The sequence below is a fragment of the Puma concolor genome, chromosome B2 (assembly GCF_028749965.1).
Source record: "Puma concolor isolate L17-30 chromosome B2, mPumCon1.1.hap2, whole genome shotgun sequence".
Lineage (NCBI taxonomy): Eukaryota > Metazoa > Chordata > Mammalia > Carnivora > Felidae > Puma > Puma concolor.
In genome coordinates, this window is record NC_141671.1 from 108,972,261 (window position 1) to 108,997,366 (window position 25,106).

Consider the following 25,106-nt stretch of genomic DNA (forward strand, 5'->3'; position numbering starts at 1 on the left):
TATTTACTAGCGGTTTGGGTCATAAATTTTTTGAAAATCACATGCCCTGGTATGCCGCTGTGTTCTTTACTCTTCCTTTCCCTTTCCTATCATATTTTTTGCCCTTTGGTTTCCTGACACTTCCATTTTCTCTTTTTATGTTCCTGTTATGCTCACGAAACGGCAGAAAACTGGGGTGTAACTGATCACATCGTTGGTAATCTTTTTCTTATTCTGGGGTTTTCCAGATTAGAACGGGAAGACGACTCAGGTGCAGCCCAAATATTACCTATTTAGATTTTTCATGCAAAGTATGCGTGGAAAAGCTTCTCTCTTTGCCCTTCATTTTGTGTCTATTTAACTAACGGCGCTGTAGTGCCCAAACGCAGATATTGACCAAGAACTAGATTTTCAAAATGGCTTTGCTCCGTTCGAGCTGGCACTGGGTCTATAAAATACAATTTATTTCCACTGCAACCAACCCTTTCTACCCCAAATGTACCCAGTACGTAGGAAGCTGAATCTAACCGAGTGTAGACAACCGAATCACATCTATTAAATTTCAGTAGAGAGACTGCACAGCAGTTGGACTGATGTTAAAAGAGAGTTAAAAGAAAAAAAAAAAATACCCAAAAACCACACGAAGCAAACCCGAGGGGCGGGCGTCGCCCAGAATCGCGCCCTCCCGCCGCCTCGCCGGCCGCGAGCACGCCTCCCCGCCGCGGCCACGCCTCCTCCGACCCCCGCCCCGCCCCGCCGCGGCCACGCCCGACGTGAGGCGCGGGAGCCGCCGGGCCGGGGGCGGGGCCAGCGCCGCCCCTCCCCCCCGCCGCCGCCGGCGGCCTCCGCGCGGGCCTCCCAGCCCGTATTCCACTCACTTTGTTCTCCGCCTTTGTCCTAATCCACACCAGCAGGTGGAGCCGCAGTTAAAGTTTCCGAGTCCATTCCGGGAGCGGGAGCCCATCTTGCTCACCACCGAGGCCCTCGCTGGAGGAGGAGGGTCAGAGCTTGGGTGCAGCCAATCGCGGGCAACGCTGCTAGTTATCAGAGCAGAATGGGCTGTAGTTTAGTGAAATAGGAAAGCTGCAAAACACTGTGGAGTGCTCCCGTGTAAATAAAAAGAGGAAAAAAAAGTTTCTCAAGTCGCCGCTGCACGACGTCGGGCAGGCGCTGGGGCGGGGGTCTGCGCTCTCCCGAGCGGCCGCGCGCTGGACTTTATTGTGCCGCAACAAGCCCCGTTCCCATTGTTTGTGTTTTTTTCAAAATATGGCAAAGGTTCAGGTGAACAATGTAGTGGTGCTGGATAACCCTTCTCCTTTCTACAACCCGTTCCAGTTCGAGATCACCTTCGAGTGCATCGAGGACCTGTCTGAAGGTGAGTCGGGCGCCCGCCCGCCGCCGGGCTGTCAGTTGCGGGCTGCAGACGTTGAAAGTTTCCCGGGCCCGGCCTCGCGCGGGCGGCCGGTGCTCGGCGCCGGACGGGCGGCAGGCTCGGCTCTGCGGAGGGAAACTTGAAGTTGATGGACGACGGCCACCGAGGCGCGCGCGGCGTTCGGCCGCAGCCGGGGCGCCTGCCGTGGCTCAACTTGCGAGGAACTTGTTCGAGCGGAGGTAGCCATGTTGTCAGCTTTGTCTGGCGGGCGGGAGGTTCGCTTAGACCCGCACTCGCACCCGCGGCGACGGCCGGGGGTCGCCCCGGGCTGGCCCCGCGCCGGGAACGGCCTCCGCGGCCCCGGCACGAAGGCTGGGAAGGGAGAGGCATGTGTGTGGTCGCGCCGGCGAGTTAGCAGCGGAGCCATCTTACCAAGAGTAGAGAATTGGGCCACCGACCCCGGCGTCACTACGCCTCCTCTCCGCGCCGCGGGTGACGAACACGGCGCCCCGCCTGCCCACCTTCCTGCCCCCGAGCGAGAGGCAAATCCATTTTTAGAGCTTACGCTGGAGTTGCCCTACTCTCCTGGGTGGCCGTGCCCGGCCGCCCCGGGGAGGAGAGCGAGGCTGTCCTCGCGCTGATTTCTGGCTCCCTGGACCAACCAGCGGGGGAGGCGGGCACAGGCTCGGCCCCTCGGCGCAGCGGGCCGGGCGCCGGCGCTCCCCGGGGACCGCGGGTGCTCCCCGGCGGCACTCCCCGGCCCGCGCCCGGGATGCTTGGGGCACCCGGGGATGCTGGCGCGCAGGCTCGCCCCGACCGGCGTGGACTCCTGTTCCGTAATGACTGAAACCTTCTCTCCTCTCGCTCAGAAGAAAAATATTGCTAAGCTATAAAGTTACATTTAACCCAAGAGCAAAAATAAGTAAAACACTTAAATAAGGACTTAAAATCACTGGCTTCTCAGTAGTCTGAAAGACTTTCTTCAAGAACGTGTTGAAATGTAATTAAAATAACTCATCCAAACACCCTGAGCATAAAATACAAAAGTGGGCCAGGAAATAAAAGGTAAAGTTCTAATGGCAATGCAAAAATTTTTACTACTTTTTTCTAAGTCCGTATTAAGGTCTCCAAAAATATTTTTGTTATATGCAGTAACATATATTTAGGAAGCTAAAACTTGTCAAGGCTTTTTTTTTTATATTTGCTCGTAAATTTTATTAAAATAATCCAGTGCTTGACTTTTCAAAATTTGAAAAAAAAATTTAGCTTCATCAATGGTCATTTTACAATTAAACAGGACATACTTATTTGAACTTACAAGTATATTCAGCGAAATGCATTTAAAATTATGCAAATAATGGCATACAAAGCAATTTCACTTTAAAAATTAGTTTTTAATATCCACAAAATGTATTTTATGTAGGGTGTTAGGTTTTCACATTATAAAAGCAATACATGCTCATTGTAATAAACTTTTTAAAAGTTGTACAGGCGTATATAAAGTAACAGTCCTCTGTACTCAGTGCTTTCCACCATCTCCTGTAATTATAACACTTTAATCTGTGCTCTTCAGTAAGTATTAATGAATATATAAAGCATATATGCACATATATAATATGTAGGTCCCATTTTGAAAGACGATTCATTTATTAAAATAAACTAACTTCTAATAGATCACTGATAATAAAATTAAGGGGGATTTTTCTTACTACTCTGAAACCATTTGATTACTTTCCCAGAGTGCTACCGTCACCATTTAACTACCAGGCCAATTTTTCTTATCCAACCAGTTGGTAATCTTTCCTTTTTTTGCCAATTGTATATAAAAATTGGCAAATGCAAGAGAAACCATTGATCAGTCCATTCCAACTTATACTATAGCATTTTAAGCTTAAGTTATTCAAAGTACAGGTATTTCTCAAGTGATGCCTTCCATTTTAAGAGCCAGTTTTGGACAAGGGTGATAGATGATTCATGATTGTTACAGGGCTTTGACATTGGATGGCTGAAACTCACTATTCATGGAAGCAGAATTACGTTCCATTTTTACCTGGGACCTAATCAGAACTCAGCTGAAGGACATCAGAGTTTTTAGGATACTAGTGTCAACAATACGCTTACTTCCACTTGTACACTTCATCCCAGAGCACTAAGACTGGTTATTTAGCATTTTTAAAAAGAGTTTAAGCTGAGTCATACTGAAAGCTGCAAAGGAATCTTTCAAAAAGGTGCCATGCTTGTGTACTCCACCTAGAGGCTATGTGGATTAAGGAAACTGAGTTTACTTAGCAAAAGCTTCTTACAGGTTTCATACTTTTATATTGCAGATCTCTAAAAAATCTATTCTTAAAATGAAACTACAGAATATTCTGAAGGGAAATTTTCACTTCATAATTTTGTCTCAAGTCCCACACCAGATGTTGGCCATCATTTTTCATACTTTAATTTGATTAGGAGACCCAGGATGTGTTTGATCTGGTGGTCCCAAGTCTGTACACGTTTTGATTGACCTTCCTGCTAATCTTTGTTATGCCCTCTGTGGACTACTGATTCTTTCTCTACTGAATGGAGCTTTCTTTCTTTCTTTCTTTTTTTTTTTAAGTTGGTCAGTACCAATAATTCTAGCTACTATTAGTTGAATACTTACAATGTACCAGAATTGAACATGGTGTTTCATGCTTTTAAACTTCAGGCTTGTTCTAATTCCCAAAGATTACATACTTTCCACTAGATCACAGATCGTCCCAAGTAGTGTAATTAGTTTAAAATTCACTTGGTTACTTCCCTCACTCCCAACCATAAATGCAGATACTTGCAGGCCGGGATTTCCATGATTAGATGAAACAGTTAACTTTTTAAATGATTAAACTACTTCAGCAGATAACCTGTGCATCTGACTCTATCCCTTCCTCCTTCAAATACAAGAGACAGGAAAATGAAAGCAGAGTTAAAAAAGTAAGAATAAAACAATTGATGCTAATTTATAAATAAGTGCTGAGCATTTTAAACTCAGTAGCTATAGCAAGGATTCCATCAGATAGAAATTAAGGTACAGGTGTTCCCTGAGTTACAGCCTGTGCTCCTTAAGGGTAGATCATCTTCCTATAGCCTCTGGTCTCACCCATCTCCCCATCTCCCCCCCCCCCCCAATTAATTTCCTTTATTCCACTATTCATTTGAGAGCAGAAATGGAAGAATGCATCTTCCTAGTTTCGGTTTTGGAAAGAGCCCAGGCTTTGGAGTTGCAGAGACATAGCGTAGGTTCTGATTCCTGAGTTTGCTAGCTGTGTGAATTTGGGTACATTACTTAGCCTCTCAGGGCCTCAACTTTCTTGTTTGCATAATAGTATAATTAAATCCATATGATAAAGCTGTTGAGATTTAAATAACAGGTGTGAAATTGGCAAGACCAATGCTCAGCACATAGTAGGTATTTTACAAAATAAGTTTATAAATTCTGACTATGTTTCCATGCCAGACTACAAATGCCAACTTACTTTCTACCAATTAGGAGGCCAAGAGCACTATATGTATTAGTACAAATAAATACATACAAAATGAACAAAATATGAAAACCTTCGTGTGAGAGTTCCCAGTCTTACTCGCACTTGGCTAAGTTTAATAGCTTTTATACCACTTTCTTAAAAGTTTCTCCACTTGGCTTTTAGGTTTCCTATGTCACTAGCCACTAATTTTGTAATTTTATTAGATATCTATCTAGTAGATATCTCAAATTTAACATGTCCAAAACAAATTCCTGTTTGATTTCATCCCCTACCCCCTGCAAAAAAAGGATTCTTGCTGCCTTTATCCTCAAGATTTATCCAGAGTGTCCTTGCTCTCATCCCTATGGCTACATGTGGTCCAAGCTACCATAATTTATTGCCTCAGTTGTTAAAATACCCTGTTTCTTGACCCTCACAATCTCACAATCCATACTGAACACAGGAGCCAAAATGATCCTTCTAAAATGAAAAGTGGATCATGTTATTCCTGTAGTCAGAACCCTCCCAATAGCTTCCTGTGCCACTCAGTGTAAAAGCCAAAAATCTTTACGATGACCTTTAAAACTTTGCATAATCTGGGGCACCTGGGTGGCTTAGTTGGTTAAGAGTCAGACTTCGGCTCACATCGTGATCTCACGGCTCATGGGTTTGAGCCCTGCGTTGGGCTCTGCTGACAGCTCAAAGCCTGGAGCCTGCTTCAGATTCTTCATCACCCTCTCTTTCTCTCTGCCCCTCCCCTGCTCACACTCTGTCTCTCAAAAATAAAAAACAAAACCAAAAACTTTACATAATCTGGCCATGCCCCTCACACCCAAGCTAAGGGTCAGTTATTTTCCCCTTTATTCAGTCTGCACCAGCCCAGCCTCGTTGCTTCTTCAGCAGATACTTGCTGTTCCTTCTAACTAGATACTCATATTGCTTCTTTCCTCTTTTAATCTTTATCAACAAATAGATGATCTCGTGAGATGTCAGATGCAGGACCCTGCATCTGGAAATGTGCTAGAAGACAGAAATGTAAGTGGTCTAGAAGAGAGCCATGACTTACATAATAGGTCCTCAGAAAGTGCTGACTTAGTAGAACTAGATTCTCAGTGACCTAGAAACACCCCTCTGGGGGTGCTGTAGTCGCAGCGTAGTGAATCCAAGGGTGGGCTGCACTGTGCTATACACCCTCAGGACCAGGAGGGCTCGGGTAATCTGTATTTGCAGAGCTGTCTTCCCCCTACTAAGCAGGAGGCTCCTTTGAAAAAGCAGTCATTTTACTCATCTCTGGGTTCTTGCTGCAGAGCACACTGTAGAAGGTGCTCAATAAAAGCTGAATTACATGTAACAGTTTGAATTACAGAAAATGTCTTGGGTTGCACTTAAGCGTGTCTTATTCCTCCTGATGCTTGTTCCCACTGTATATAGTCTGTTGTATAAAGTGGCACAAGGATCCTTGGTTTCCTCTTCCCAATTTAAAGAATATATGACATGAAGAGGGACCATGAGGAAAAACCCTGACTGTGGTCCCTTTGACAGTTGATGAGCTGAAGCCCCTTCTAAGCCACAAGGGAAGTTTGTTAATAATTTTTCCATGTTGGAGTTCTTTGGTGATTTGGATCTGTGCAATATAGTATGGGGCAGCCCTTCCAAAGTGTTTAAGTAGGTTGTTAAGAGATAACATACGAAAAAAAAGTGGGGAGGGATTCCATAGCCAAATAAACTTGGGAAATGCTGAATTAACGTTACTCGTGTTCTTGACCGAAGGAAGTTCCCGAACACTCTGCCAGTGTGCTTTATTTATGAATCCTTAAGACAAGGTTGTAGCATTTCCCAAGTTTTTGGCCATGTTGGTTTGTTTATGAGGAGCCCTGCCCAGGAACTAGTGTTTCACAAAAGAACATTTTGAGAAACTCTGTTAAGAAATGTAAGAATTTTATAAGGAGCAGTTCAGTGCCTTTTTGGACTTTCTGCTGTGAGAAGTCAATTTCAGCAACCAATAATTGGCTTAAGTGGACATTAAAATAGGGTCTTTGATATCATCTCATAATGTAATTACTGAATATGAAATCATGTTTTGGTTTTTAACCCTAGACTTGGAATGGAAAATTATCTATGTGGGCTCTGCAGAAAGTGAAGAATACGATCAAGTTTTAGACTCTGTTTTAGTGGGCCCTGTTCCTGCAGGAAGGCATATGTTTGTATTTCAGGTAAGATTGTTCTTGGTAAATATGTATGCCAAATACGTTTCTAAACTATCTATCTCATGGTCCTCACTCGTTTCCTTTTGGGTTAAATCACTCTACTTCTGCTGCACTCACTTTTTATCTGCTTCTATTGTGTTTTAGGCAGCCTCTGTAGCATAAAGGAATGCCACCTCTTGATTTTGTGTGCTGAGAGGTTAATGTGATGTTTACTCCAGAGTGTGCACAGCATGCAGTAAAGCTTATACTGTGTCATGGCACACGTTGTGGTTAACTCGGGGCTCTTCCTGTGGATAGTCCAATAGTATCAGACCTGTGGCTGTCCAGCAGCCAGTGGATAGTCCAATAGTATCAGACCTGTGGCTGTCCAGCAGCCAGTACAGGGGTTGAATGCATATTACTAACTGGTATAGTTAGTAATATGCATCTTGGTTTCTGGTTTCAGCTACTAGGAGTACTGACCATAGAAACAACTTTATTTCAGCACACTGCATGATTGAGCGAGGTTAGTTAGGTATGCTACTAGAGAGATCTGCATAATCTTGGATCATTGGAATTAAAGTCCAGTGTTTTACTAAAGCATCTAATCTACACATTTTATGGAGAATTACTGTTACAAATCTACTGCTGTGTTTATTATTTGTGAGGGGAAATTCCAAAACAAATTATGTTCTCAGATACCACTGACAGTATTTGGGTCTGTACCAAGGCTTCAGACACTGTCTTCTGTATTCAAAGTGTTACTTCTTTTAATGTATGTTAAATTGTTGTTTAAAACTATTCAGTCATTTCCCAATTATCCATGCTTATTACAGGGAGATATTTATAATAGCCCAAAGAGTAACTACTCATAGGTTTCAAAAAGAAAACTATTAATTTTCTTACAGGTATTTGTACACAGCAGAGTCCCATCAGTTAATGTAGAACCCAGTGAAAAGACCTCATCCAGAAGGACATTAACTCTTTCTACCCCTGATGTCCCCCCCTTTTTTTTTTTCATTTTCAATTTAAATGAATAGCATTGGTCAGATAATCCCATCTGATATGGGCCATGAATCATGTATCATAAACATGGTATCTGTAGAGTTGCTACCTATCCTTCTCTTCTCCTAAATACAGAATCAGAATTATAGTCTCCTAGCCTTAGTGCTTTTTATTAAAAAGCAACAAATAATTTACTATATCTAAACAAACGGTTAAGAAAAGCTCAAATATATTAGTTCATATCTATTCATTAAAAGTGCTGTTGACCTGAGTCATGTGAGTGCATAACCTTGGTGAAAGACATGGGTAGGGGGAGGCACTGCAGTTGACAGACTGCTTCACATCCTGCCCCATTGCTTGTAACACACTTGTGTCTTAAGTTCTTGAAATTATTACACAAAGAAGTATTTGCTTTGACCCATAAGCTTGGAAAACCCATAATTCACTGATGATAATTCATGATGTGGTTAAGAAACCTGGATTGATTTGTACTGGTAGACCTTTTTATGCTACTATAAAACCTGCAAATAAATCTTTTGGCTTTGAAACAAACCCTTAAATGATCTTTTCTGTGTGTTTATGTTGTTAAGAACACTGTTAAGCTTTTGGCTGGAGTGAAAAATATATTCAAAGATATTTCCCTCCAGTGATTTTCCAGTAGTTTTACCTTGGTATCAGTGTTCATATTGCCAAAAAGGACAGAGAAAGAGCACCATGCAATTTAAATCAGACTGTCACCCTGTGTATTTAAAAAAAATTCACCATTATCAGCAAAAAAGGGACTAACCTACAGTTTTTGTTTTGTGTTTTAAACAAATTACCATAGTATTCCCCTGGTCTGCCATGAATAAACATGCCTTTCTTATGAGTGTGTCAAAGGCTGGCAGGAAGATGTCCAGACATCTGTGTACTACTGCTGGTTGACGTTAAAAATCTCTACCTATCACTTCATCTTTTTTTTCTTACTGGTTATTTATTTTTGAGAGAGAGAGAGAGAGAGAGCATGAGCAGGGGAAGTGCAGAGAGAGAGGGGAACAAAGGATCCGAAGCGGGCTCCGTGCTGACAGCAGAGAGCCTGGTGCAGGGCTTAAACTCAGGAACCCTGAGATCATGACCTGAGCTGAAGTCCGATTCTCAACTGAGCCACCAAGGCGCCCCTCTGTTATTTCATCTTAAGTGATCTGAGAGGACTGTGAGTTTTTCTACTGGAATTTGGATTTGCTCAAGTTGAATTCTTTGGCAATCAAATTTTAAAACACAAACATGGCTAGAACCAATCTACTGAGGGGATGGGAAGCACTATGGGAGGAAAGTTTCCATAGCAGTACTAAACTACCTCTGTTTCCCCATTCTCCACGAACTTCCAGAACATTAGAAGCTCTTTGGGTACCCTGGAAGTAACCTAACCCCTCTCAGTAGGGGTACACAGGATCTGTAAGACAAACAGCATATTCTCAGGACAGGCCTTCATACCCCTGCTGATATCTCTCTAAAATGATCATAAATTACTTTAGGTCAGGCATTGAGTTATGCATGAATTTCAAAATACTAATCATATACTGTGCACCCAGAGCTGTGCCAGACATGGAATTATAAAGATGAACTGGACAGGATTTCTGCCCAGGACAAAGCTTAGAATCCCAGCAACAACTGAAAGATAAACACATTTAAATTATTGGACATACATTAAAGAGGATTTGTGTCAAGTAATAAAGTACAAAAACAGTACTATTAATTCTACCTTCTGAATTAGGAAGGGCTTCACTAAAGGATACATTTTATGCAAACTTAGATGAATTTTTTAGGATGTTAGGGAAGAGACTTACAGGCCAAGGTAACAGTATATGCAAAGCACAGAGGCATGAAAGATTACCAGTACATTTAAAAGAATTCTAATTCTAGAACAAGAGTAAGAGGTGTGGAAATAAAGGGAATGTGAATGAGCTGTTGGTTGGAAACAAAGTGTGAAGGGCCTTATAAATGAAGTTAAAGAAGGGATTTTTTTCTCAGAAATGGGAGTAATCATCAGGAGTTTTTAAAATTAGTGAAGGGATAGGAATGGATCTTTGCCTAGCTAATGCTGGCAACAGTGCAAAATAGCAAGCGAGCTAGGGGAGAACAGTTAGAAAGTTGCAACAGGATTCCAGAGAAGACATGAAGACACGAACTGAGACTCGAGAGATGAGAAGTGTTAGACTGGCTGGATGTGGGAGATAGGGAAGCAGAAGGTGACTGAACTTTTCGGCCTAGATAGATGTTTTAGACTAGATAGATATTTTATGCTTTTTTGTGTCATCTACATGTGATAACTATACAATAATCATTGGTCTTTGATAATTCAAACAGCCTGATTGAGAATGCCGGACAGGGGTTTTCCCAAGCCAAGGCCATGGCTGAAGTGTTCACCAGGCTCAGGGATGTTCGTTAGTGTCCTGGCAAGAGTAAGCTAATCTGCTGGGACAATCTTTATCCATTTACCATTCAGAATGGCTGCCTCAGGTCTGTGTCAGTGCCCATCAGTCTGTGACTCCTTCCAGCCGTACGTAGCGCCACAGGGCCCTAGCCTTTGCTCATGCTGTCCACCTCCTCTAGCTCACTTGCTTCACCTTCTGCACTCAAGATTCAGCAGCAGGATTTAAAACAAGGTCATTGAGTATGTCTGCTCAAACCAATTTTTACCTTCATTGTATTTCCAGTGTGCGTGGTTTAAATAGTACACTATATTTTAGTGCCTATCAAAGTCACTCACAGTAGTTTAATATTTTTGAGACTGTGCTGAATAGCTATTTCTATTCCATTTTCAATTTGATATTAATTTACTATTAGAATATCTGTGACAGGTGGGAGAGTGGCTGTGTGTCCTGGGTATAAGAGAGAAACTGGTATAATAAACATTTGCTGCCAACAGGCTATGTGGAGATCATTGAATATTTACTAATTTAGGTTTGAAGATTATGACTGGAGGGGTGTCTGGGTGGCTCAGTTGGTTAAGCATCTGACTCTTGATTTCAGCTCAGACCACGATGTCACGGTCATGGGATTGAGCCCTGCACCAGGCTCTGTACTGGGCATGAAGCCTGCTGAAGATGCTCGCTTCCTCTGCCCCTCCCCCACTTGTGCTCACTCTCAAAAACAAAAAGAAAATTATGACTGGAAAAGGGTAGAGTCAATGAGACTACTGATTTAATTATTTGCTATATTTTATAAAAGGTTTTATAATTGAATATTGCACAATCCCTCAGGAACTACCACACAGTGTAGCTAGATTTATCTTCCTATAGAAGTAGTGAAGCTTTCAGGTACCCAGAGTAATTACGTATACCATGGAGAAATATTTGAACTATATTTTCTGGCTTTAAGTCAATCTTAAAAATGAACATTTGCCTTCCCAGTATGATGCCCCCAAGTTTTTGTTGCTGTACCCTTAATTCACGATGCTCAAGGTAACTAAAACTCCAGTCTTGTTTGCCTCTTTGTGATGTGTGTTTCTTTTCTATTTAAATTATTCTAGGCTGATGCACCTAATCCAGGACTCATTCCAGATGCAGATGCAGTAGGTGTAACAGTTGTGCTAATTACATGCACCTATCGGGGTCAAGAATTTATTAGAGTTGGCTATTATGTAAATAATGAATATACTGAGACAGAATTAAGGGAAAATCCGCCAGTAAAACCAGACTTTTCTAAGGTAATGTTCTGACTATTCCTCTTTCATTACTTTTACTATTAAGCAAGTGCCAATTCATACTATATTATGAAAATACCTTTGAGACAAAATAAATTTGAGGTCTTTGTGCTAACTGGGCAAACTAATTGTTCCATTACCCATACTTGACCTCAGACCCTACCTCCAAGTGAATCATGAGTAATTAATGTTGGTCAGGCACCTTGAGAGTCTCTGATGATTTAGAAAATTGAAAAAATCCTCCTGTAAGAAACAGTTGTTTACAGCTTCTGCATGGCATTTCCCACACATCATAATTCTTTTCATTTCAGCCTTTACGACATAGAAATTCATGATTATTCAATGATATTCTTGGTCTGTAACTCTTCCAAAAATTGGAACACACACACACACGCACGCACGCATGTGTAGGTTTTCCTTTATCTGCTATTCTTAGAGGTTAACCTAAAGGTCTTAAATATTTCTGGTTATGGAAAATGGCTTCTGAGTGAGAATCTGAAACCCGTGATTCAGAAATACAGATTCTCTGAAATACTTAGTATTTCATGATTTTTCTTGGGAACTGTAACAGTTTTAGTAACTGATCATTTATGTGAGATTGAACACAACACCCCATCTGCTGGATCATGCAAGAAAAATTACATGGGAGTAAAGTGGAATGTTTTTTTCTGGTAATAAGGCCAGAATGCTTAATCCTGGTATGGGACCTTCCATTGACTCCATGTATTAGTTACTTATATGGCACCTTGTATAGCAAAAAGAGAAAAAAACTAGAATACTGGTTCTGAGAGTGAACCATAATAATTAAAAGGTAGGAAACCACTAATAATGAGATATTATATTTGAAGAAATTTTTCATTTTCTTTGAAAATATTACTGAAGATACCACATCAATCTACAAAGCATACTAGTTTGTGAGATAAAGCGTTCTATGAAGAATTAACCTGCAAGAAAAAGAAGAGATTCTCTCCCTTTTAGGAAACAAGTATAAAGGGGTTAGATATTTTATTGGTTACTAAGAGATCTGGATGAATTCTCTCAGATTCTCCATATCCTGTTTCCATTAAGCTAAAATAATAATGTCTGCTGTAGCCCTGGTCCTTGTGTGTTATGTTAAGGTGCTTTACTTAATTAGCCTTTGTATATGAATTTGGCCCTTTAGGAGTACTAAGGTAAAGAATCATTGTATTAAGTTTCTATTTGTATGTAGTATCTAACTTTCTTAGTGTTTACTATTTATATATTTCCTTCTTCCTTCAGCTTCAAAGGAACATTTTGGCATCTAATCCCAGAGTTACAAGATTCCACATTAATTGGGAAGACAACACAGAAAAACTGGAAGATGCAGAGAGCAGTAATCCAAATCTACAATCACTTCTTTCAACAGATGCATTACCTTCAGCATCAAAGGGATGGTCCACGTCAGAAAACTCACTAAATGTCATGTTAGAATCCCACATGGACTGCATGTGACCATCTGCCATCCCTTTAGTACAAATTAAGCTATAAAAACATACAGAACTATTTCCCTGAAATTCCGTAAGTACATAGTCAAGACACAATGTGAAGAATTTGTTTAAAAAACATCCTGTAGAAAGTTTATAAGAAAACCAGTATTTGAGCAAATTGTGGAATATAAATACAACTATTTTTAAGTAATTTTTTTCTCTAATGTGTTATTTTATTTGTTCTGAAACTAATCTGATTAAAACATATATTATTTTCTCCTCCTCTATATGTAATTAAAGCACTTATAAAGAAAAAATATAAATCATTAGACCAGGCTGTAAAGCTTTCTTAGCCTTTTGGACAATAATCTTTGGACCACTATTTTACTGGCCTTCAAGAGAACAAACTTCAAGTAAAATGTTTCTTCCTGTGATAGTTTGGTTTAATGTAAGGGGCAAATTTCCTTTTTTTTTTTTTTTTTTGTCATATCCTTAAAGAAGGGATTTGAAGTCAAGTATATGCTGCCAAGAACTTCAGGACCTGATTTTCCAGGCCACCTTGAAGCCTCTTATGGCTGCTATTACATGGAATGTTAGATAGCATTCAGTTTGGTTTCTAAGATGACAACAAATGTGGTTAATTGTTTATAAGGTCCTCTGGCTCTGGTTTTTGTTTTCTAACAGTTTAGGACATCAGAATATTCCTTGAATGATGCATCATTATTACCCATTGAATTCAACATGTCAAGAGCAGATACAAACTCCCTAAGTTTAAGAACAGGATATTATAATGACTTAGATGTTTTCATTAGATTTATAGAAATGCTGTGAAATTTTCAAAACTGATTTGATAGATCATCTGTTGTTGGCAGCATTTATATAAAAACAGTGTATTTGGGAAGGTGTATTTAGCTTTATCGTAAGAGATAAGTCACTATTTTGGAAATATATATATTTTCACACATGTGGTACTCTTCTCCATATCCCTGGACACTCATGAAGAATAAGATAAGGCATATTTGTGGTTGACATATTCTAGATAGCCTTTCCAGTTAAGTTTTTTTAAAAGCAATCTTGGAAAGAAATCCATTAAGTGGGCCAAAGGGTTCTTTTTCTTTGATGAAAGCTAGGTCCTTCCTCAAAGTTTCTTATGCTCCATTAAATTAAGTGTAGAATATTCTCATTACTCTTGCTGCTAAGCAAGACATTAGCCATATGATGCAGAGTTATGCAGTGCCTTCATATCTAAAACTTTTATACTGCACTTTTTAAAGCTTTTATTTTGAGGAAGGGAAAAGGGCATTTGTCTGAATATGGATTCTAAGTTGTATATATTTCCTGTCATTCTAAAAAAGTGAATTTGTGAAGCAAAATTTTGCTAAATGTTAAATTTTGAAATTTAATATACCAGGTGATTAAAATACTGTCCACTAACTAGTTCATAGACTTAAAATACATCCAACTGTTAAAACTATATGAAGAAAATTTCATTTTTGTCTAATTGCAATTAAATTTAAGAATATGTTAAAATAATTAAAATGAAAATAAAAGTAAAAATTTCCAACAAAGAGCTCAGTGATTAATATAACAGGAAAAAGATATGTGCTTGTTAGAAATAAAGCATATATAAGCCAAATAACCAAATGAAGCAATTTGCTGCTGAGTTTTTATTCTAATTATAATGATTGATTTTGTATTGACACCAAGGGTTAGGTTTTTACATCAATTTGTAAACAGCTAATTTTCACAGAAGGTTAAGACTTAAAAACTATGATCTTTTACTTAAAATTTTTATGATTCTGTAATACTTAGAATGCAAACATTAGGAGCTAAGAAGCTATAGCATGTGGGTTTTATTTTCCCCCTGTTTAGCCTCATTTATAGACACTATCTGAATTATACCTAAAATGTTTGGAACAGTTTCCTTTTTGATCACAGTAAATAGCTCTGTCATGAGAATATACACAGGAACAAATTACCTATACCACAGAAGAGAGAGGCAAATAGATTGGAGGGAGTGAGGATATCATTTGAGCTGAGAAAACATTCAGGAAATCTGAGGAGCATGCATGCATTTGTTCATTTATAACCTTCTATAAACTTCCATGTGGTCTTATCCTCTGGTTTAAGATTTGGGTTTCTGGTTTTACCAAGAAAGTCTATGGCAGCAGTTTTCAAAACTTTTCACTGTAATCCATAGTTAAAAAACAAAGTATGACCCTGTAATGCAAGTTTTTATAGTAATTTTCATGACAGTGCACCCTTATAGTGCATCTTTATGTGTGCAATATATTCTGGTACCTTTTATTGTATTTCATTTTTTAAAGTGCTGGTTTTGACTCACTGAACTTGGCATTTATGACTCTAAGTGGTTGCAATACACAGTTTGAAGAAAGGCTAATCGGGCCCTTTGAGTAGATGAGAAGTAGCAATAACTTTCCTATAGTTCTAAAATTCATATTCCCTATACCTGTCTCTTCTGTCATATTTGGATTATGATCTTTACATTTTAAAAAAGAGGGAGGGGTGCCTGGGTGGCTCAGTCGGTCAAGCGGCTGACTTAGGCTCAGTTCGTGATCTCATGGGTTCCTGAGTTCAAGCCCCGCTTCGGGCTCTGTGCTGACAGCTCAGAGCCTGGAGCCTGCTTCGGATTCTGTGTCTCCCTGTCTCTCTGCCCCTCCCCCTTTCACTTGCGTGCTCTCTCTCTCCCTCTCAAAAATAAACAAATATTAAAAATAATAATAACAAAAGAGGGAAAAGTGCTAGTGTAGTGTGAATCAGCAGCCATTCACTTGAAAACTCCAAATATTCTGAAATTACTAGTAGCCTAGCAGATAGCTTGGACTCATTTCTTGGTATTCTATACAATTAACTTAGGAAACATTCCACATAATTACTTGGCAAACACTTTTATTTGTTTGTTATTGATATCATTTTATACAGGATTCTAGAACACCGGGTCATAGGAAGTTTTAAATGCACATAAAGTGTTCTTTATATATTCTTGCTTACTACCCTTTCCAGTATGCTGCACCTTGTTTACGCCTCTCAATTTACAGATCCCTTCTCATCAATGCTTAATGTACTAATCAGTTATATTTCAAAATCTGAGAGCCCCTTAGAATGGGGCTCTCATTATGTAGGACCATTAAAACAGCTTTTGCTGCTTTATGATAAGTTTTATAGTATAATTTCTCCTAAGAAATTTCAGCACAGACCATGGACATTAGGCTTCCCTTAACAGGTAGCAAATAATATTGTAAAATGTGTGAAACCAAGAGCCTATAACAGAAGGACAGGAGAGCTATTTCCTAAATCAAAACAGTATAAAATACAAAATGGCATCAAAACATTTTAAAAAATTTTTTCCTAAAGTTACTTTATAATCAAATCTTGACATTCTATCTGAAAAAACTTTTGTATGTACTTGTTGAAGAATCATTATAACATGAGTGAAGCTCCATGTTGTAATGATGAAAGTATGGTTTCCACATATTAAGACAAATTTCCTACCTAAGAATTTTCAGTAGGATCTACTGTTGCCCATGAGATCTAAGAGCACAAAAATGCCTCAAGCTCTATGCCACTAATCTACTTTTGTAAAGTGAGATTTCTCCCATTTATCTCAACATTGTGTTCTTTTTCCCCCCAATCAAATAGGATCTTTCAAAACTCAGATGCAAAAAGGTATATGGGATGAATTTTAGGAAAATAACTTTAAGTGAAGATGGAGTTTTAAAATATCTTCTCAGAGCTACAAAAGTACTGCTACATATTTCCATTTTGGGCAGTAACTCAAGAATTAGCTTGAAATTTATCCTACTTAAGGTACTTTTTCATAAGAAAAAACCCACTGTGTTAGCATCTGTAATAAGGTTAAACTAATTGAAATTGTCAAGTAAAATACCTGCACTAGTAGATCCAATCCCTGTTGTGAGCACAGATCTCGGTGTAATCTTTGCTGCATACTTGAGGAATTGAGATTTCCCTGTGCCAGGATCCCCAACCAATAAAAGATGAGATTCACCTAGAAAAAAGTTAATAAAGTTTTAAATTTCTATGAAAGGACCCATGAATAAGTATAATTAATCAAAAGGAAAATGGTCCACTTGGAATGCCATCGTGATTTGTATTTTATGTTTTTGCTGTATACTTAAGGTCACTTAAGGAAGGATTTAACTAGATATCCTTAAAAATTAGGTTAACTATCATAAAATAACAATCTTTAAGTGATTTCTGAATGTGACATTTAATATCTAAATTAATAGACTTTGTGCTATTTCCAGATGTTTAGGCGTATGTTTGACATTTAAGACATTTTTGGCTTCTAAAGTTGATTTTATTTAATCTATTTTTAAATAACAAACTACTCGATTAAATCTTTCCATACAAGCCATACAGGTATTTTATTCCATTTTTATTTAAGTATTTTTAAGTGTTCAAGACTTTATAAGTGCTTTATAAGTATCACTTAAGAGTACAACAGTTAAGTGAAGATGTTTTCATTTAATGAAAATTTTAATATCTCAAAGTAACTTATTTTCAAATGTAACATAAATGAATATGTGACTACCCTGTGGTATGTACTGTCTCAGTGATCAAAAAAATTTATTCAGAAATATTCAAGTATTTCCTAAATATATTAATAGGAAACTCCCTATTTAAGCTCCACATTTAGCAGAGTGCCTTGCAAATAGTAGGTGATCAAAACATAGAATACATACACACGTTATTATACTATCCTATATTGTACCATGTGGTTTTAGAATTCTTATTAATGGCCTTATATATGAACAATGTCCTTTTAGTCTTTGGTTATTATGACTCTCATGTGGCCTATGTGAGGGCCATAACATACCTACTCTATGCCAGATTCAGGTCAGTTAAATGTGTTAGCTGCAAAAGAGCTTTTTGCCATTTGAACATAATTATATACTTAGAGTAATCTTTGCTTGAACGTGTGACCTCCAGCAGCACCTCAGGGCAGACTGCACATTTGCTACCTACCGGCAGAAGGGGAACCAGCAGGCAGATGATTGAAAGCAGCAGTCTGAGAGAAACACACTGACAGTCACAGATGGAGAGACACTGACTTGGAGATATTAAAAAGCATTATTTCTAATCTTTTCCTCTTGAAGAAAGACTGGGGATCCAATGAAAACATAGTAATCAAAATGTAAAGATTTTATTTTGTGGCACCCTTACAGGTTAGAGCAAAAATATATATTCATCAAAAAAACTTAAAAGATTTCTTTTAGTCTTTGGAATTCTAGAAATTACCTTTTGATATACAGATACTGGCGATGAAGTATTAGATGGTCAGACAACTGACTGTCATTAGGGTTGAAAGATTATGGTTAGAAAATAAAGCTCAACAAGCAATTTTTATTCAAAGAAAAGTTCTAGCTTCTCACCTTGTATGTATTAATATTTCTCCGTTTTAAGTAGGTACTAACCTCTGACCCGTGTTCCTGTAGCATCAGTCCTTTGAATCCCACCAGCCAGCACCATGGCCACAGCAAGCTTCACTAGATACATCCCAAAAACTTGAGGGCACAAGCTGGCCAATATTTCATTCCTTCCTAGGAAAGGCAGCAAGATCAGATATTACCAACAGTTTTCAAGAAACCCCATCTGAAATTTCCCTTCCAACTTCCTATGAACATACTCTGCCATCTAAAATGATCCATGAGGACCATTTCCAAATGCCTAAAAGGAGTGAATAACTTTGACTTGGTTGTAAAATGCCTTCTTTTACTAATGCCATGATATGAAAAGTCTGCTTTTCATTCCTTGCTTTTTATTTTCATAGCTTAAGTTTCCATGAATTTATCATACTTTGCAAGGGACAGAAAGGAATCTCCTTTACTCCCTTATTAAGCCAACATTATCCCTTTAAAATACGACTACACTTTCTGTGTAGTAATTTGAGTAAAACTACTCCACTGCCTAAATAAAATGAAGGTACTTGAACTCAAACAAGAAGTCAGATTGTAGGAGCCAGTAATCTTTAAATACAAGAAGTACCTGGGGCTCATGGAGCTTCTGCAGAGGTGTAAGAGAAGTAAAATCAATCCACCCTAGAAGTCAATTCAGCATTTACTCTGAAAAGTTTGGTAAAGTCTGTTTTACCTAGAATAAGGGTATCAGAGTATTTAAAAGATCATTATAAACTATAATTCTAGCAATTCAAGCCGGAAGTCTTGGATTCTCCTGATCATGTGCTTTAAATAAAAGAATATCACGTTTGAGTTTCTGTTTTGAGAAATGTCAAAACACCAAATCTGAGAATCTGCCTATCCCACGTATAAGTAAAGTAGGTATGTTATTTGATGACTGGCATAATCAGCCAGCAGGGGCTCTCAGAACCTATGACATCCTAACAAGCTTGTCCTCAGCTTGTCTTGTGTGGAATTCACTACCGTGATGGTACGCTGTATGTCTACAGGCTGGAAACTAATATGTATGCTTCAGGATTTCCATGTTTGTACTCATGTTTCAGAGGTAGGTCTTCTGATGAGGAAAATAGTTGTGTAAGTACTCCTTTAGCTGATTATTCCAGTTCCAGAAGCTTTTCTGCCAAAGCATGAAGGGAGAGGAAAGGCTTCCTCCACAATTTATGGCCCTATACACAAAGGCTGCTTTTTGTAACATATCAAAATTGATCCAGTGGCAATTGAGGTAGGGTGATATGACCTGGGATGGCAGGAATGGTGAAGAAAGAAAACCTTTTAGTAAAATGGGGATCAGAAAACAGAATTAGTAAATCCTGGAAGGGGGCTCATTAGCTGCTAGAGGGAATTCCTCCCTTTCCTGAGGTATAGAAAACCCAGAGAAAAAAGATGAAGAAAGGTTTGAGATCTAAGCAAACAAGACCTTATAGCATATAGGTAAATTCTGACCAGAATCTAGAGATTACACATACAAAGAAAGAAGGAATAGCCCCAACAGGTAGGTTTCAGAGCAGGCAAACTGACCTGGGAGACTCATACACCAAAACCTAAAGTGCCACTTCTGAATAAATGTGGATTCGGTGATTGATGTGCTGATGCAAAACCTATCCCAGTGGTGAGGAGCACAGGCTCTGGGGTCAAATGCCTGGATTCACATCCCAGTGCTATTACTTACTACCCATCTGACCTGGGCAAGTTTCTTAGCCTCTCTGCTTCTATTCCTTATCTGTAAAATGGAGATGATAATGGTATCTCATAGAAGTGTTGAGGATCAAAGGAATCAGCAAGTGTATAGCACATAGAACAAACAACGCCTGACACACTTAACTGTTAAACTATTATATTACCTGTATTATTTGTGCTTATTTCTGATCTCAAGATTTCCTCACAATGTAGTTAACACAAAAGGTATACTATAAAGGCAGGTCTGAAGTACCGGAGAAAAATAAAGGGAAAGAACGATTCCCTTAAATTTGTTGTCTGAAGTTCCTTGAATCATGGCAATAGATGCTCCCATGGCTGAATCATGGAAGAAAATTGATTACAGTGAATACTACCCACAAACCTATCTCCCTCCCAAATTTCTGGTTCTAGACCATGTTAATAGTGTGTCTACAGCCAATTACCCCACTCTTGTGGCATGGCTCTCCATTACCCTGATGAAGAGAACCTCTCAGATCTAAGATAACGGAGTCACCTCAGCTTGGGCCCCAGAGACCCCAATCCCTATATCTTGGTTTCTACCCAGCATCTAAGCACCAGGCTCTGAGGATCCCTGAAGTTACTATAGACTAGAATAAAGCCTTCAGCTCCTCCTAGACCATACCCACAGTATGAGGTCTTAATGAAGCAGATCCACCTCCGAGGGAATCTTTGGCTTTAGACTAGCAACATGAAGACACCCTTCTGGATACACTTCCCTCTCTTCATGCCCTCAACTAGCACACATACACTTTGAAATGGTAAAATACAGTGTACTGGTACTTAGGAAACTAAGCAGAATCCATTCAGACTAAAAAAAAATGTTGCCTCATTTTCTGTCTTCCGTTTCTCACAAGGTCATTATATTTACTTCTTCCTCTTATCTAGTAAATAAATTGTATATCCATAACCTTCTGATTAAAATAGACTCTTTTTAATCACCAGCACAAATCACTTCTCATGGTCTGGTTATAGAGCGCTGTATGATGCCCTTCCTTCACCTTTACAGGAAGAGCTGAGCTGTGGCACTGCGATTAATAAGAAATGACTGTGGTCCAAGAAAGAGTTACGGATTTTTTTAAGGACCTGATCCTAAGAAACCATTTCAAATTAAAAAAATTCATTTAAAAATACTTCTTACAGGGCTTGCTTCCTAAAGCCACAATGTGGAGAATTTAAGTTCTTTCTGTACAGATCTGGTAAAAGAATGATCAGGAGCCACTACATTACATGCTATATGCAGAAGCAAAAAAAAAAAATCATCCCACAAAACAAAAGCAAACTGCCTAAAGTTAGGCAAATAAGAATTCTATTTTGTGAAATGGTATCTGTCCAGTATGTGACTTAAGAATAAAGTAATCAATATGTATGAGATTTGAGGTGAAGTTTATTAGAAATAGTCTATCACTGGCTTCAGTTTATTTTTCTCAGAAGATGCCTCCAAGGAAGAATGCAAACAGACATTTGAAGGTTTAATTGGTGTTTTATACTTTTGGAATTTTTAAATAAAAAATACTCTATGAACCCAAAGGCTTGTGTGATGTTTTAGTCTATGTAATTATATTTTAACGTCACAGTCATAAGTGTTTACAGTGATGACAAAGCTTATTTTTGCATCTTTCTATCTCTCATCATCTCTTTCTACTTAATGCATATTTAAAAATCTTCAGCTAAAATAGCATGAAGTTGTCTTAATTATCTAAGGTACATCAGAAAAGAAATAAGGCTTTATTAGGATGAGGGTTCATAATAAAGTGAGTTTTGCCTACTTACGGAGGAACTGTGTATTTGGTGAAAAAGGGAGAAAACTGGCAGTATAAGAGATGTCTAAAAGAATAGAAACAGAAAATTTCTTGTAATTAACTCAGCCTTGATTTTCCAGGAAGATCTCTAAATAGAAAAGACTACACGAGAAAAGAGCTCAAAGGGAAATTATAGCTAGAAGTACTGACGAATGCTACTACCCTTTGAATTCAGCCATTGAGTTATGCAGCATGTAAGGCTGCCTCCTGACCACAGACTTTATATTTAACTACTGAATGAAATGCCATTAATAATTATCAGCTTTATACCCTTAATCACAAACCTGCAAAGGGATCACTCTTATAGGATTCCCAAAAATCTTCAAATTCCTTTTGGACCTCCTCATCCATGATGATCCCTGTAGACTGCTCATTATTTACTTGGACATAATTGGCTTTCAGGACTATCTCCACTTCACAGCGTACATCTTGCTGGAAGGGCTTCCACCGTTGCATTACGACTCCATAAATAGTGAGGTCATCGCCTAGGAAAGAGCACCACGTAGCAGCAAAGTCCAGTAGTACCACACTGCTTGCTGGGCACAGACTTGCATGACAACCAGAGATAAGAAATAAACCACTCTTGGGTTAACCACTCTCAGTTGGTTAAGTGTCCAACCAACTTCTGATTTTGGCTTAGGTCACGATCTCACAGTCCCGAGTTCTAGCACTGTATTGAGCCCCTGCTGAGCGTAAAGCCTGCTTAGGATGTTCTCTTTTCCCCCACTCTCTCTCAATATAAATAAAAATTTTTTAAAAAGAGAAAGAAAGAAACCACTTTCCTACCAAGTTTAGAGTGGTAAACACTCATCCAGAAAACAATTTGAAGCCAAAAGAACACCACAGATTTCGTACTTTTTTCTTTCTTTTCTTTTCTTTTTTTTTTTTTTTTTTTTTACAGGCACTGTATCTGCACGGCTAAAAGCTAAAGTGAGCATTTTTCTTTTTGTGAATCTGCTACATAATAATCACACCAAATTATTACCCTTCACTGGGAAAACAGTTTACTGGATGATTTATTCATCATTATATTGGGCAAAATGTTCATCTTCTCAGAATCCCTAACCATATAGTTCTCATTTAAAGAACAGGTGGGAACTGCAGCTAAAAGGTGAAACTATCATCAATCTGGTGTCAGGAAAGGAGACAATCTTGTGATAACTGACACTAGCTTTAATTTCCTAGATACTAATTTTTACTTACCATATTAATTAATATTTTACTTACTGACTTAAAAAAAAAAAAGAGGAACGAACTAAGAAATGAGGATATTACTGTTACACTTCAAAGCCCTTTTCCCTAAACTATGAAAACACAAGATACAACCCTGCTTATTCCTTCTTGGTTGGTTCCTTCCCACCTGAGGAAACTCTCCCATTCCTGGTGAGAAGAATATTAAACTTTTACAGATATTCCTAAGAGGCCTTGGGTAGTTTATAGGCACATTCTCCAAACACTGACATCTGGATTATTACATACAATTCAATGCATCAATTAACAGGTATACATGAATGAATGGTTGGAATTCAGTATTCTGGTACTGGAGAAAAGGGGACCAGAAGAATAGAAGATAATCCTAGTCCTCAAAATCTTGTTGAATATAAGATGTTGGACATACCCCAAACCAATCTGGTGGTATTTAAAACTTGCTCAACAAATAGTGTCTCTGAACTAACTGGCAAGTCTTCATATCTAAGCCTGTGTCAAATATACGGTATTTGCTCATGCAAAATGCCTTTTACTCTCTAAATTTCAATGTGTAATGTGTAATCTGCAGAGCTTTTGATTTTCTGAAGAAAAATGTTCTGTAAATGCTAAATGCATGGAACTGGTAGCAGCAATTACAGAATAGAGAGCATATTTCTAGCCAAAGGCAACTTCATAATAAATGGTGAAAACACGTTTTCCAGAGCCTTCCTAAACCACGGCTTGGATGTTTTTCAAACCCAGTCAAGAAATGATCATTTACTGTCTGCCCTCAATTTTTAGATGAAAATGACTGGGGCAACTTTGTATGAGCACTTGGAACAGTCCTTTACTGTGGTCATTTTAATAGATTATCCTTAGGTTGTTCCTAAATTAGTCAAACAAGGAACTTAGCTTTTAGATACCGCACCCATAAGTAACCTGATTTCACTAAGCAGTGACAATGTGGAAAATGTGGAATACTGAAGAACGGCCAAGAGCACTGATTTTGCCCAATTTGGATTCAAATCCCAGCTCCACCACTCACTGGCTACGTCCTTGGGCAAATTACCTAACTTTGCTGAGCCTATATTTTGACCTAGAAAAATGAGAATAGTTACATTTATATCTCAGAACAACAGTGAAAATTAAGTTAGATAACGTTTATAAATTACTTCATACAATATCTAGAATACAGGAAGTGCTCAACTGGCAAATATTAGCTATTATTATACGAAACCTTGTTATTATACTTAAGTTTTCCCACAATAAAAATTACAAACAGTGTTATTGTCAGGAGGCTCAAGCTCTTACTTTCTATAATCCCAGCTCTTTGTGCCGCTGTCTTCTGCAGCTTATTTCCCACTGCAGCCACCCCCAACCAGACCCATGTCTGACCTCCCACTGCACTGGCAGTTCTCAGGACACAAACTCCAACTTTATTACTCTGCATGTGTCAATCTGGGGTTCCCAACCAGACTGTATATTCCTCAAGGGCAAGGATTATGCCATATATCTTTTCATTCCCACAGAGATTTGTAGCTATGGATAAATGAAAAAAGAGCTGCTGACCGACTGCTTCCATCCATTATTGTTAGTGACATGTGAAAGAAAAATAGCTTCAGGTTTTTTCAGGGCAGAAAGAATTCAGTTTAGATGAACTGCATGAAAACATCTTATTTTTTTTTAAAGAGGGTTTTTAAAGTATTTATTTATTTATTTTGGGGTGGGGCGTGGAGAGAGAGGGAGAGAGAATATCCCAAACAGTCTCCTCTGCATTGTAGGTATGGAGCCTGACACGGGAC

General features: G+C 38.7%; 2 protein-coding genes across 4 annotated transcripts in view; one reads left to right on the top strand and one right to left on the bottom strand.

Moving 5' to 3' along the window:
• The window catches only part of MCM9 (minichromosome maintenance 9 homologous recombination repair factor), a 113,054-nt gene that overhangs the window by 70,900 nt on the left and 17,048 nt on the right, over window positions 1–25,106 (bottom strand). For 2 of the 3 annotated variants that reach the window (XM_025925403.2, XM_086707685.1), the window contains 3 exons: window positions 22,401–22,601; window positions 18,617–18,742; window positions 17,068–17,187 (listed from right to left, as the gene is read on the bottom strand). In XM_025925403.2, the coding sequence (XP_025781188.2) occupies window positions 17,068–17,187; window positions 18,617–18,742; window positions 22,401–22,601 (447 nt within the window). The remainder of the gene's footprint in view (window positions 1–17,067; window positions 17,188–18,616; window positions 18,743–22,400; window positions 22,602–25,106) is intronic. The other variant, XM_086707684.1, reaches the window with a different exon arrangement.
• On the top strand, window positions 840–13,371 carry ASF1A (anti-silencing function 1A histone chaperone). Its single transcript, XM_025925404.2, has 4 exons — window positions 840–1,354; window positions 6,934–7,049; window positions 11,539–11,715; window positions 12,973–13,371. Exons 1-4 carry the CDS (start codon window positions 1,246–1,248, stop codon window positions 13,183–13,185), a joined length of 615 nt encoding a protein of 204 aa, XP_025781189.1. The 5' UTR covers window positions 840–1,245; the 3' UTR covers window positions 13,186–13,371.

Excerpts from the sequence above, each read along its gene's own strand:
- ASF1A (XM_025925404.2), top strand. The coding sequence starts at position 1,246 with ATGGCAAAGGTTCAGGTGAACAATGTAGTGGTGCTGGATAACCCTTCT. Across the intron at positions 7,050-11,538 it reads GGCATATGTTTGTATTTCAG|GCTGATGCACCTAATCCAGG; the intron begins GTAAGATTGTTC and ends AAATTATTCTAG. Across the intron at positions 11,716-12,972 it reads TAAAACCAGACTTTTCTAAG|CTTCAAAGGAACATTTTGGC; the intron begins GTAATGTTCTGA and ends TTCTTCCTTCAG.